This window comes from Podarcis melisellensis (genome assembly GCF_964234715.1).
Source record: "Podarcis melisellensis genome assembly, chromosome: 11".
In the NCBI taxonomy this organism is placed as follows: domain Eukaryota; kingdom Metazoa; phylum Chordata; class Lepidosauria; order Squamata; family Lacertidae; genus Podarcis; species Podarcis melisellensis.
The window spans coordinates 41,184,689-41,197,532 of NC_138543.1; the positions used below are offsets into that span (position 1 = coordinate 41,184,689).

General features: G+C 45.2%; 1 protein-coding gene across 1 annotated transcript in view; it reads right to left on the reverse strand.

Annotated features, from left to right (window-relative positions):
- MTREX (Mtr4 exosome RNA helicase) overlaps positions 1 to 12,844 on the reverse strand; it is a 42,877-nt gene that overhangs the window by 23,115 nt on the left and 6,918 nt on the right. The window contains exons 6-15 of the mRNA XM_081929629.1: positions 11,923 to 12,097; positions 7,436 to 7,526; positions 7,202 to 7,326; positions 6,664 to 6,762; positions 4,539 to 4,641; positions 4,271 to 4,402; positions 3,118 to 3,197; positions 2,479 to 2,589; positions 1,634 to 1,735; positions 1,002 to 1,127 (exon numbers count right to left, since the gene is read on the reverse strand). Coding sequence (XP_081785755.1) covers positions 1,002 to 1,127; positions 1,634 to 1,735; positions 2,479 to 2,589; positions 3,118 to 3,197; positions 4,271 to 4,402; positions 4,539 to 4,641; positions 6,664 to 6,762; positions 7,202 to 7,326; positions 7,436 to 7,526; positions 11,923 to 12,097 — 1,144 coding nt within the window. The remainder of the gene's footprint in view (positions 1 to 1,001; positions 1,128 to 1,633; positions 1,736 to 2,478; positions 2,590 to 3,117; positions 3,198 to 4,270; positions 4,403 to 4,538; positions 4,642 to 6,663; positions 6,763 to 7,201; positions 7,327 to 7,435; positions 7,527 to 11,922; positions 12,098 to 12,844) is intronic.

Consider the following 12,844-nt stretch of genomic DNA (forward strand, 5'->3'; position numbering starts at 1 on the left):
GCCGCAATGTATAAGATGCCCCTAAATATTGGACATTATTTTTAAGGGGAAAAACCTAGTCTTATAAATGGAAAAATACGGTAGTTTAAATTTGGAATTACCCCCATAACCACCCCCTTCTTTGCTCACTGTCACGAAGCCTTTAGAAGCAATGTACCTCGTGGATTCAAAGGACAGGGGAAATGCCAATTTCTGACAGTTTCCTACTACAACAATAGTTCCAAATAGTGGTTCAAATCTGTTAGTTATTTTAAGCAGGTGCATTACAGAGATTAATAGAACCGTATTACTGGCATCTTCCAATGAAAGGTGCTCATTTTCTGCCCTACAAGGAAGCACAAAATGCTGCAATTAACATGGGCCTGCCACCAAAGATGGCAGGCCAGCGTAAAGGTCCTCCTCCTTCATAACATGTAGTGCAGATTATTCCATTTCCCAGCATCTTACTATGTATTTCCTCACATCACACTTGCTGCCGTTGGTGTAGAAATACAGTGGACAAAGGGTGAGCTGTATTACAGATGTGGAACTGCAATGTGCACTGAAGTAACTGGGAAACTAACATTCTCTTTTGCGCAATGCATTCTCCCTCTAGGGAGAACATTAAAAACCCAAAACCAAACACTCACCACATTATGCACAAAATGGGCCACATCACTCTACTCTGAATTCACTCTTATCTCTCACAAGAAGTTACGAAACACCTGCTTTGTTATCAAATCTGGAACCCTCCGGTTATGAAACATGGAAGTCTAGCGCCAGCTTCCAATTCACATAAAGATTACAGGTTAAGATCTGTACTTCAGCTGACTGGAGGATGGGGGACCAATGTAAAAACCAACCAACAGCATAACCTTGCACAACTATTATCCTGAATGAAATACAGGATTAATATATCACTACAGTAACTACTGTTGGAGGAAAGTTAAAATTAAAGAGCAGTATTTCACATTATGCTCTTTATACACCTTTAGCAATATTCTTGTCAGAGATCAAGATACCTTAAGAAGTTGTTTTCCAATTGTTGGGCTCATCTTTTCATCCACCATCAGAATAACTATTCCCCTATCATCCATGCCTCGACGTCCAGCACGACCAGACATCTGAATATATTCACCTGAGGTGATCTGAAAGAATAACAGAATTAGACAAATAGGCATATGTGCAAAAAGAAGTCAAGGCTCTCAGTCCAAATGGGAGGGAAGCTACATGAGGGATGAGGCAGGAAGAGGGGATACAAAGGCTGAGTAAGAAGCTATATTTTTAAAGCATTTTTTGCATATAGGAACTGACTGCGCCAACAGTATTTCAGTATTCCAAAAGTAAGGTTACTAACAGAGAGAAGGGAGAAAACAACAGAAAACTGAAGCAGCAGTCCTAAGGTTTGTGAAGTAACAAAGAACTGGCGAAACAAAGCGTGTGTGTAAAAAAATAAACAGAAGGCAAAATCCAAGCAACAATATGTAAATGTTTGGAGACAATGTCTTTAGAATCAGTAACAAAGAAAACCCTGAAATTAAGCTCAGAATGCTAATGGTAGCTTTCTGTACTCACGACTGATGGGTCATAAACTTAAGTGACTTCAGCTATGTGTTGCAGCATTTTGCTTATCCAGCATGTTGTATCTTCTTACCCATCGGAAATCCTTCCCATCAAACTTTCGGGCACTTGTGAACAGCACTGTTCTTGCCGGCATGTTTATTCCCATAGCAAAAGTCTCAGTTGCAAATAAGGCCTACGGAAGCAAAGCAATGAATAAGAACAAAGTAACTCTGTTTTGGAACATGAGATGAAGAAGACTGAACTAAATTTCCCTGCATTTGAACGGTCTATAACCCAAATTCAGAATAAAGCTAGGCAACTGAAGGCTCAGGGGCAACTGGCTTCCAGACGTTTACTACCTGACCAACGAACTACCTCTGATCCCAAGGATATATCTTTATTAGCCATGCCCTTCTGTATCAGAACAGTAATAGGCAGAGGGCTCTTTAAGCTATTCTGTAGCATGGGCAACAAAGAAAGATAGAGGTGTCTGTTAGTTAGCAGCTGGCTTGAATGTGAGAAAGTCGCAAAAATTAAGTGAAAGGTTCTGTCAAAAATTCTCTTGCTCCTCAAGTCAAGGAGGAAGTTGTAGAAAAACCACTTGATCCTTACAGTGTTTGTCAGCAAGAATGTTCCTTCAGCTGTCACTCAACTCATGCCTTTGGCCCCTTTGCAATATTTGCTGCTGAGTAGGACCTTACAATATTGCACACATTGGTTTAGTTCAGAGATAAATGCCCTGTCCATATGGCTGCATCACAGAACCCAGCAATTAACAGCTAAAAAGCTCATAAGAAGCATTTTATGAAGGAATTTGCTGTGGTTTTTAATTTATAATCTGGTGTTTCATGGTGCATTCTGTGGTGACAAAGATCCAATGTGTAATGACACTCATAAACTGAAGGAAATTACCAATAGATGCCTAATAGTACATACCTTGATCAATCCTTCAGAGAAAAGTATTTCTATGGTTTCCTTTAGAATAGGAAGCAACCCCCCATGGTGGATTCCAATGCCTCGCTTCAAAAGTGGAAGAACATGCTCAACCTGAGAACAAATATGGATCACATATTTCACCCACAAAAGGAGGGATCAAACCTAATTACATAGATTTATCAGGCTTGTAAGTAGTCACTTGCCTAACTGCTTGTTGTAAGTATTTTCTGCAGGCTAAATGAAAGGATTTACAAAGACTAGCTATTTGTTTTGAGTACACAGATCACTAATTTAGGCATGTGTGGCTACATGAAATTTCACTGAGCAAATGTATTCATGGATTTCCTTGTAAGTCTAAAAGAGAGCAAACTAAGAGTCAACTCTTACATCCACTGAACACATCATCAGAACGTTGCTTTCCAAGTTTTGTCTACATTGCCTAGGATTCCAGACAGGCCATTAAACATGATAGAGCGCTTTATTTTTCTAAACTCATTTATGAATGTTAAGATGGAAACAGATGTTGGACATTACTTTTTGGTGGCCATGTAGCATAAACTCACTTTAACGTCCCACTTTCAAAATGCACAATAATACCCTGAGAATTCTGAACAGTCTTAATTATCCTTAAGCACTCACTTGAGGAAGTTTTTTGTCTTCATCAGACAAACAGTCAATTGCATTATTAAACACTTCTTCAACCATCCTTTTTTCTTCATCTGAAAAAATGAAAAAATCTCTGCATAAACATTTTTGTTCTATATATAAAAAATCATGCTTGTAACCCAAAGGATACAAAAGTACCACCAAAAAGCCCTCTAAAAAAAGTCTATGTACAAAATAACTTGACTCATAAATAGTAATGGGGATGTGGGATAAATTGGTAAGATGTTTCTTTTGCCATGTTACACAGCTCAGAGGCTGCTCTGGGTTCTTTAAAGAACCCTCAACACCACACCCATTATAGAATTGTAAATACAGGCAACATAAATAAGTCAGATTCTGGCACTTTTAATAAGTTTATATAAGGATTCATTAAATGTTAATTATACGTAACAAGAACATACAAAAATTCTGGGATCGGCTATTTTTTTCATCTGTCAAACAATAAAATGTTGGAGAAATCGTTAAAGAATTGGCAGATTACTTTTGTCTTCTGCAGTCCAGCGTTTGGTGGCAAAAGAGCTCTCCGGGGAGCATGACACATATAACTCTTACTGTGGAAAATTGGCTCAGCAGCAGTGTGCTCTTGCAATGCTCCAAGCACACAAAGAGATTCAAACTGTAATTAGTTTATTTAAATAAAATTTTATGAGTAAAGTGCAGAAATTAAAAAGACAATTTTATTTTGCAAACTGTACTACTGTGAAAACAGACACAGCATTCTTGCAAAAAACACTGTCACATTGCGTGCCGAAATCCACAGTAACATGATCTGAACTCTGTGAGTCAAGGGGACTAGTTTCTGTCTTAAACAGCAGTTCCATATTCTACAAAGCAAACTGCTTTTGAATTAGAGGAAGTCTCAAAAGCCATGTTTTTGAAATAAAAAGGGTTAGCACACAACACTTGACTTGAGACGAAGTGTTGTGTGCAACTAAGTTATACTCAGAAGAGAACTATTGAAATGAAGGGACCTATGTTTATAATAGACATTCATTTTAATGAGTCCATTCTAAGAGGAATTTTCTAAGATGAATTTAGTTGAATACAACCATAAGCAGCTTAGATCTTGGTCGTTCTTAAGTAAACCATCTATTAGAAGTATATGCAGGAAGAAGTTAGTACACACCTGTATTGAAGTCCAGTTTTGTCATTTGAAGAGCATACGCTTCACAATCTTTCTTACTGAAACTGAATATAATTACTGGTTGAAAGTTTCTTTCCATTATCATCTTTACAATCTTAAAAACATTTGATGGACCTACGAAGACAGCACAGTCAGAAATAAGCATAAATGTAGTGGAAGGATGGGAGGCAGAATATATTAATTTTTACTGCTGCAAGTGCAGTAGCTGCTTATCTCACAACACATTTTACACTGGAATGTTAATACCCACCTTTTGTTCCTCCTTTTCTGCCTTTTTGGTCCCCTTTAGCTAAGTCACCTGCATCTCGAAGGACTTGCATGGCCGTGTTAAAATTATCTTCTCTAAAATCACCCTGGGGGAGGGAAAGTGAACTTTATTGACATGTAAACACCACCATCCAAATGCAAGAGAGGTGTCACCAGATTCAGAGAAATCCCAAGATTTGCAGAAGTACAAAAAATCCACCTCAGAAAAAAAGTCCATGAACAGGGAACAACCCAAAACAGCCCAATGAGCACTGAGCATGTGCAGTAGCCACCATATCCAAGAGGCTGTTGGAAGAGAAAGTTGGAAAACCTTATCCCAAAGAAACTAGAAAACCCTGTATTTTAAAAATCACAGCATGACTTACACAACAGCACAGCTCCCTAGAGCAGTGTTCCCCAACCTGTGAGTCATTAACTGCAAGCAGGATTCAGGCTTTATAAGGAAATCCAACATAATGACTGCTTTTAGTCCTTAATGTCCTTAAATGTCATGATGATACAACTTGGTTTTGATGGCACATTATAATGTGCTGTTGACGCTTGTAAAGTTGCTCTCTGGCGGCACATCCAGTGACAGCTCACTGTGCGAGGGCCTTGTGGCAAACCAAGTTAGTTAATAGCTCAATCAAGGGTGATTTGAAGTTTGCTTAGTCAAAATTTGTCCAATGCTTTTCTGCGGAGAAGCTTGAGTGGGTGTGAAACCCATTTGTAACTGATGTTACAAAGTTGTCTTTATAAAAAGAACAACTCATTGAGCTGTCATGTGATAGGACCCTCAATTTTTTTTTAGATGTGAGGTAATAAATAAATAAATAAATAAATAAATAAATAAAACCATGCCCATCTGACTGGGTTTCCCCAGCCACTCTGAGCAGCTGAATTATCTGAATTTTGGCTTCATGTTAACAAAACTACTGAATACCCTGATCTTGCTGATGGACCAACACCTGTGATGCTGCCATTTGGTAGTGCATATCTTTGCAAAGCAGGGTTTCCAGCAATGACTGCTATGAAGATGAAATACAGTAGCAGGCTATGTGTTAATAATGATCTGAGGCTTTGTCTGACAATCATCTAACACCATATTGACCTACTCATTGGCAAAATGCAAGCTCAGCCATCCTACTCATGCATGCCAAAATAACCCATTCACAGTTTGTTATAACTAACGCTGTTTGTGAAACTCTGTTTTTGGAATAAAATTTTAATAGCTGATGATTGGGGTTCCTACATTCCCATAAAAACTGTGATTGACTTTGCAAGTACTATAAATCTTTCAACAAAATTTCACATTAATATGGCTGCTGAGAAAAGTTTTGCTTGTGTTACTCAAGTAATGGTTATAAAACAGGCAAGCTTCTCATTAAAATACATGAAACTGATGGTTGTCGAAGACCCTAGCTCCAAAATTCATGTGACTATAAATCAATGGGTCACTATTCCAAGTAAATTTGGACTTGTGGTCACCATGCTGAAAAGGTTCGGAACTGTTGCCCTAGAGACCCAGGGCAGTTACAATGAAAATGTATCATACACTCAAGAGGCTGAAACACTATCATTATTATATATATATATATTTTAAAAAAACACCTTAACAAAGAATTCAGCCTAAATAAGAAAATATGATCTAATGTTTAAGGAGCCCCACACTGTAGGATTATTTGATACAAAAAAATTCCAAACTAAACCAAAGACTCTCTCTCTATCCTAATAGAGGAAGTCCTTTTCCTAGCACTGATCCCTACCAACCAGGCAGAAGAGGGAGTTATTAGCAAGCCTGGAGGAATCTCAAGATTTTCAAAACACAAAAATATTTTCAGCTTTCTGCTCTTCTATGCTGCATGGCAAATCATTTTGGAAACTAGGAGGGGTATTCAAAAGCAGACTTTGCTATGACACAAGGTTTATGTGCCATAGATGCACATATGATACAAGTTTATGCATATGGCTCAATATCTGCTGTTCAATTTTAAAAGTATCAAATATCGTAGTGGGCTTTCACAAACCTTTGGATGTGCCTACTGGCCCTTATTCTTCACCCCACAACTTTTTTTGCATTTAACATTACAAGTACAGGCATCACCAAAATCAATTGAACAATTCCTTACATTTTCATCAACTACAAGATGGAGTCCATCTCCCCCTGCTGGGAAGATATAATGTTGCAGCGGAGTGGGTCGATAATCTGTGTAAATCACATGACAAGGCTGGAAGAGAGAAACCCATTATTTACAAAATGTAGAGTGCCTTTATAAGCAGCACACAGTGTATTTGACATGTTCAACTTCTATATTACAACCAGCTGAGCTAGGTTACCAATACAGGCTTCTCAACAAGATGAATGACTCCCTTCCTGTGAAGGCAAGCTCAGTCACAGGATCTGCCCATTACTTGAAGTCAGGGACAATTCTTGGTTCAGACATTAAGTAAAAGTGAAATAAAAAGCTTCTGAACTCCTCCAAGGGTGCAGGGGGTAATGCATGCAAGCCAGGAGGAGGTTGGGCTCATTCACATAGCCCAAACCACAGTTTAACATCCAAATGAAGTCACTGAATTAACTAGAAACTTCTAAGGCATCATTCTCTAGAAATCACTGCCTTCTAATGCAGCATGATTCCAAAAGTTATTTCACATATAGAACTTTACCTGTTTGTGAAGATGGCATATCCATTCAGCAAACTGGCGTGCATTTGGAATAGTGGCAGAAAGGAACACATAGTGAACGTTGTCTGGGAGTAAAATGATGGTTTCCTCCCATACCACACCACGTTCTGGAAACAGAATAACCACAGGAAACGTTGTAAGACAGCACACCATCACATTATTTCCATCTGCTTTCTGCATGTATGAATCCATACACAATTAGCAAAAATGCAATACCTGAATCCCTCATGTAATGAATTTCATCAAATATAACCCAAGCAACTTCACGCATGACCTCAGAACCTCTGTAAAGCATACTTCTCAAAATCTAAAAAGAAAAAGAAATTTCAATTAGGAAAGAAGACTGTGACAAGGTCACTGCCATAATTCACCTTCAGCCCACAGAACAATGCATATAATGATTTATAAACAGAAATAAATACATTGGCCAAAATCTAAGCCCTATTTACAAATAACACTGTGATGCAAGATTTCTTTAAGACCCAGAATCCAAAGTGAAATTTCATGAATCCTTTACAGTGGTGCCTCGCAAGATGAAATTAATTCGTTCCGCAAGTCTCTTCGTCTTGCGAGTTTTTCGTCTTGCAATGCACGGTTTTCCATAGGAATGCATTGAAAATCAATTAATGCGTTCCTATGGAAACCGCCTTCCCCCGACCTCTTCTGGCGGGCGGCATTTTAAAATCGCCCGGGACAGCGGAGGACTTCTCCGCTGTCCGGGGCGATTTAAAAGCCCCTGGGAAGGCAGGCAGGGGAGACAAAGACTTTTGCCCCCCGCCTGCCTTCAGAAGAGGTCCAGGACAGGCTTCGCGGACCTCTCCGCAAGCAGCGGGAGCGCTCCTTGCGGAGAGTTGCCAGCGCGCCCAGGCTTCGCGGCCCCGCCGCCCGGCTTCGGGACATCGTTCCGATGCCGGGCGGCGGGGGGAGGCTTTCTCGCCCCGCCGCTCGGCATCGGGACGAGGCTTTCTTGCCCCGCCGCCCGGCATCGGGACGATGCCCCGAAGCCGGGCGGCGGGGGGAGGCGTTCCTGCCCTGCCGCCCGGCATCGGGACGATGCCCCGAAGCCGGGCAGCGGGGGAGGCTTTCCCGCCCGGCCGCCCAGCTTCGGGACATCGTTCCAATGCCGGGCGGCGGGGGGAGGCTTTCTCGCCCCGCCGCTCGGCATCGGGACAATGCCCCGAAGCCGGGTGGCAGGGGGAGGCGTTCCTGCCCCGCCGCCCGGCATCGGGAGGATGCCCCGAAGCCGGGCGGCGGGGGGAGGCTTTCCCGCCCCGCCGCCCAGCTTCGGGACATCGTTCCGATGCCGGGCGGCGGGGGAGGCTTTCTCTTGAGTTGCTTCGCAAGACGAATTTCCCTATGGGCTTGCTTCGCAAGACGAAAACGTTCAATGCATTCCTATGGGAATGATTTTCAATGCATTCCTATGGGAATCCACGCTTCGCAAGACGAAAAATTCGCAAGACGATAAAACTCGCAGAACGAATTAATTTCGTCTTGCGAGGTACCACTGTACAGTGGTGCCTCGCAAGACGAAATTAATTCGTTCCGCAAGTCTCTTCGTCTTGCGGTTTTTTCGTCTTGCGATGCACGGTTTCCCATAGGAATGCATTGAAAATCAATTAATGCGTTCCTAGGGAAACCGCCTTCAGACCAGGTCCGGGGACAGTCTGTCCCCGGACCTCTTCTGAAGGCTGGGGGGCGCGGGCTTCGCAGCAGCGCTACGAAGCCCGGCGGCTGGGGCAGGTGTTCCCGCCCCCCGCCCGGCTTCGCAGCAGCGCTACGAAGCCCGGCGGCTGGGGCAGGTGTTCCCGCCCCCCCACCCCGCTTCGGAGCAGCGTTCGGAAGCGGGGTGGCTGGGGCAGGTGTTCCCGCCCCCGCCCGGCTTCGCAGCAGCGCTACGAAGCCCGGCGGCTGGGGCAGGTGTTCCCGCCCCCCCACCCCGCTTCGGAGCAGCGTTCGGAAGCGGGGTGGCTGGGGCAGGTGTTCCCGCCCCCCGCCCGGCTTCGCAGCAGCGCTACGAAGCCCGGCGGCTGGGGCAGGTGTTCCCGCCCCCCCACCCCACTTCGGAGCAGCGTTCCGAAGCGGGGTGGCTGGGGCAGGTGTTCCCGCCCCCCGCCCGGCTTCGCAGCAGCGCTACGAAGCCCGGCGGCTGGGGCAGGTGTTCCCGCCCCCCCACCCCGCTTCGGAGCAGCGTTCGGAAGCGGGGTGGCTGGGGCAGGTGTTCCCGCCCCCCGCCCGGCTTCGCAGCAGCGCTACGAAGCCCGGCGGCTGGGGCAGGTGTTCCCGCCCCCCCACCCCGCTTCGGAGCAGCGTTCCGAAGCGGGGTGGCTGGGGCAGGTGTTCCCGCCCCCCGCCCGGCTTCGCAGCAGCGCTACGAAGCCCAGCGGCTGGGGCAGGTGTCCGGGATCTCTTTTGAAGCAAGCGGCTGCGGAGAGACGCGATCTCCCCGCAGCCGCTTGCTTCAAAAGAGGTCCGGGATCTCTTTTGAAGCAAGCGGCTGCGGAGAGACGCGATCTCCCCGCAGCCGCTTGCTTCAAAAGAGGTCCGGGATCTCTTTTGAAGCAAGCGGCTGCGGAGAGACGCGATCTCCCCGCAGCCGCTTGCTTCAAAAGAGGTCCGGGATCTCTTTTGAAGCAAGCGGCTGCGGAGAGACGCGATCTCCCCGCAGCCGCTTGCTTCAAAAGAGGTCCGGGATCTCTTTTGAAGCAAGCGGCTGCGGAGAGACGCGATCTCCCCGCAGCCGCTTGCTTCAAAAGAGGTCCGGGATCTCTTTTGAAGCAAGCGGCTGCGGAGAGACGCGATCTCCCCGCAGCCGCTTGCTTCAAAAGAGGTCCGGGATCTCTTTTGAAGCAAGCGGCTGCGGAGAGACGCGATCTCCCCGCAGCCGCTTGCTTCAAAAGAGGTCCGGGATCTCTTTTGAAGCAAGCGGCTGCGGAGAGACGCGATCTCCCCGCAGCCGCTTGCTTCAAAAGAGGTCCGGGGGCAGCGGGAAGAGCTGCCCCCGGACCTCTTTTGAAGCAAGGGGCGGTGGGGAGAAGCGATCTCCCCGCCGCCCCTTGCTTCAAAAGAGAAGACCCGCTGTCCCCGGGGCAAGCTTCGTTTTGCGAAGCAAGCCCATAGGGAAATTCGTCTTGCGAGGCAACTCGAAAACGAAAAAACCTTTCGTTTTGCGAGTTTTTCGTCTCGCGAGGCGTTCGTCTTGCGGGGTACCACTGTAGTTAATTGTTATTATTGTTATTATTGGTTTCTATTGATTTATTTGTTGCTTGTAAAGGATATTCCCTTTTTTATGTTTTGTTGTATTTTTATATATGTTGTAAGTCACCCAGAGTGGCTGGGGAAACCCAGCCGGATGGGTGGGATATAAATTTTAAAAATTATATTATTAATTATTACAGTGGAACCTTAGTTCTCAAATGGCTTAGTTGATGAACAAATCGGCTCCCGAACACCAAAAACCTGGAAGTAAGTGTTCCAGTTTTCGAAAGTTTTTCAGAAGCCGAATGTCTGATGAGGCTGTCAGCTATTGTTTCCAAGGTCCCTGTGCCAATCGGAAGCTGCACCTTGGTTTTCAAACATTTTGGGAGTCTCAGATTACGTTTGAGAACCAAGATTCCATTGTATAATAAAAAAATAGTTGCTATATGGGAACCTAAGACTATAGACAAGGAAAGCTGCAATGACAGAGGGAAGTTAAAATGGTTCAGCATAGTATATTGACTTTTCATAGTTATTTTTGCTATAGACAACTATTTGTTTTACAGTGGTGCCTCGCAAGACGAAATTAATTCGTTCCGCAAGTCTCTTCGTCTTGCGGTTTTTTCGTCTTGCGATGCACGGTTTCCCATAGGAATGCATTGAAAATCAATTAATGCGTTCCTAGGGAAACCGCCTTCAGACCAGGTCCGGGGACAGTCTGTCCCCGGACCTCTTCTGAAGGCTGGGGGGCGGGGACAAGGGCTTTTCTTCCCACCCCCAGCATTTTAAAAAACCTGGGACAGCGGAGGACTTCTCCGCTGTCCGGGGCGATTTAAAAGCCCCTGGGAAGGCAGGCAGGGGGGACAAAGACTTTCGCCCCCCGCCCGCCTTCAGAAGGTGTTCCCGCCCCCCGCCCGGCTTCGCAGCAGCGCTACGAAGCCCGGCGGCTGGGGCAGGTGTCCGGGATCTCTTTTGAAGCAAGCGGCTGCGGAGAGACGCGATCTCCCCGCAGCCGCTTGCTTCAAAAGAGGTCCGGGATCTCTTTTGAAGCAAGCGGCTGCGGAGAGACGCGATCTCCCCGCAGCCGCTTGCTTCAAAAGAGGTCCAGGATCTGCCCCCGGACCTCTTTTGAAGCAAGGGGCGGTGGGGAGAAGCGATCTCCCCGCCGCCCCTTGCTTCAAAAGAGAAGACCCGCTGTCCCCGGGGCAAGCTTCGTTTTGCGAAGCAAGCCCATAGGGAAATTCGTCTTGCGAGGCAACTCGAAAACGAAAAAACCTTTCGTTTTGCGAGTTTTTCGTCTCACGAGGCGTTCGTCTTGCGGGGTACCACTGTATCTTCAATAACACAAATTGGGTATTGCACACTGCAATTCTAAACACGCTTACTAAAGAGTAAGCCCCATTGAACACAGTGGGACTGACTTCTTCGTAAACATAAATATGAGCCACCAACACTCCAGCAGAGAAAACCAGTGTCAGGACAGGATAACTCCTAGACAAACCTACCTCCGTTGTCATTACAAGACAAGATGCTGTCGGATTGATGGTGACATCCCCTGTCATCAGACCAACATCTTGAAATTCTTCATACATCTCACGATATTTTTGGTTACTGAGAGCTTTGATGGGACTAGTAAATATCACACGCTGTTTTTCCCTTAAAGCCAAAGCGATGGCATACCTGCAGGGCATATGCGATTCAGCATTCATTAAAAGCAAAGATACTTCAAAACACTTTTCATTGCTATTAGATCTATCAATAGATTTGTACAGGGGACACATTTAGAAACAAGCTACAGGCTAAAATCCAATAAATGCAAATAGTAGTCCAGTCAATGTAAAACAGGAGAATGGATGAGAAAATCTCAAGCAGTCCAATTCCACACTCTTTGGTGTTTCTACAACCTGCTAGCAATCTGCCCCAAACACTTAACAGCCTAAGAACTGCAGATTTATAAAAATAAACAAGCGACACAAAGGATCAGATCCAGACTTTACCATCCTGAACAGAAAGTCGTCTTCTGTCCACAGAAAGCTTTTGACCCAGTAGAGGGATCCTGCTGGTGCTGGTGGGGAATTCTGTGATCCCCCCCTCCCTCTACAACCTCCAATGCCACCCCAAGCCCTCCAAAACAGTGTGGGAGGTAATACTAGGGACTGGCAAAAATCACTTTCCCCTCCCTTCTACTGGCAGCCTTCCAAGAAAAAATCTTTTTGAAAACCGAATTAAGCTTTTCCAAGTGGTACAGCAAAACTAGTCATGCAAATAAAGAGTCAAGACACGGCCAGCACCCAACCTCTCGAGAGACTCTCCTACATCCCGATTCTCCCACACCTATTCATGTAGAGAAAGAATGCAACTGTCAACACCGTGAGCGACAAAACTGCAGAGGTGATATACAGATTTAAAAAGAAGCCCCAAATCACC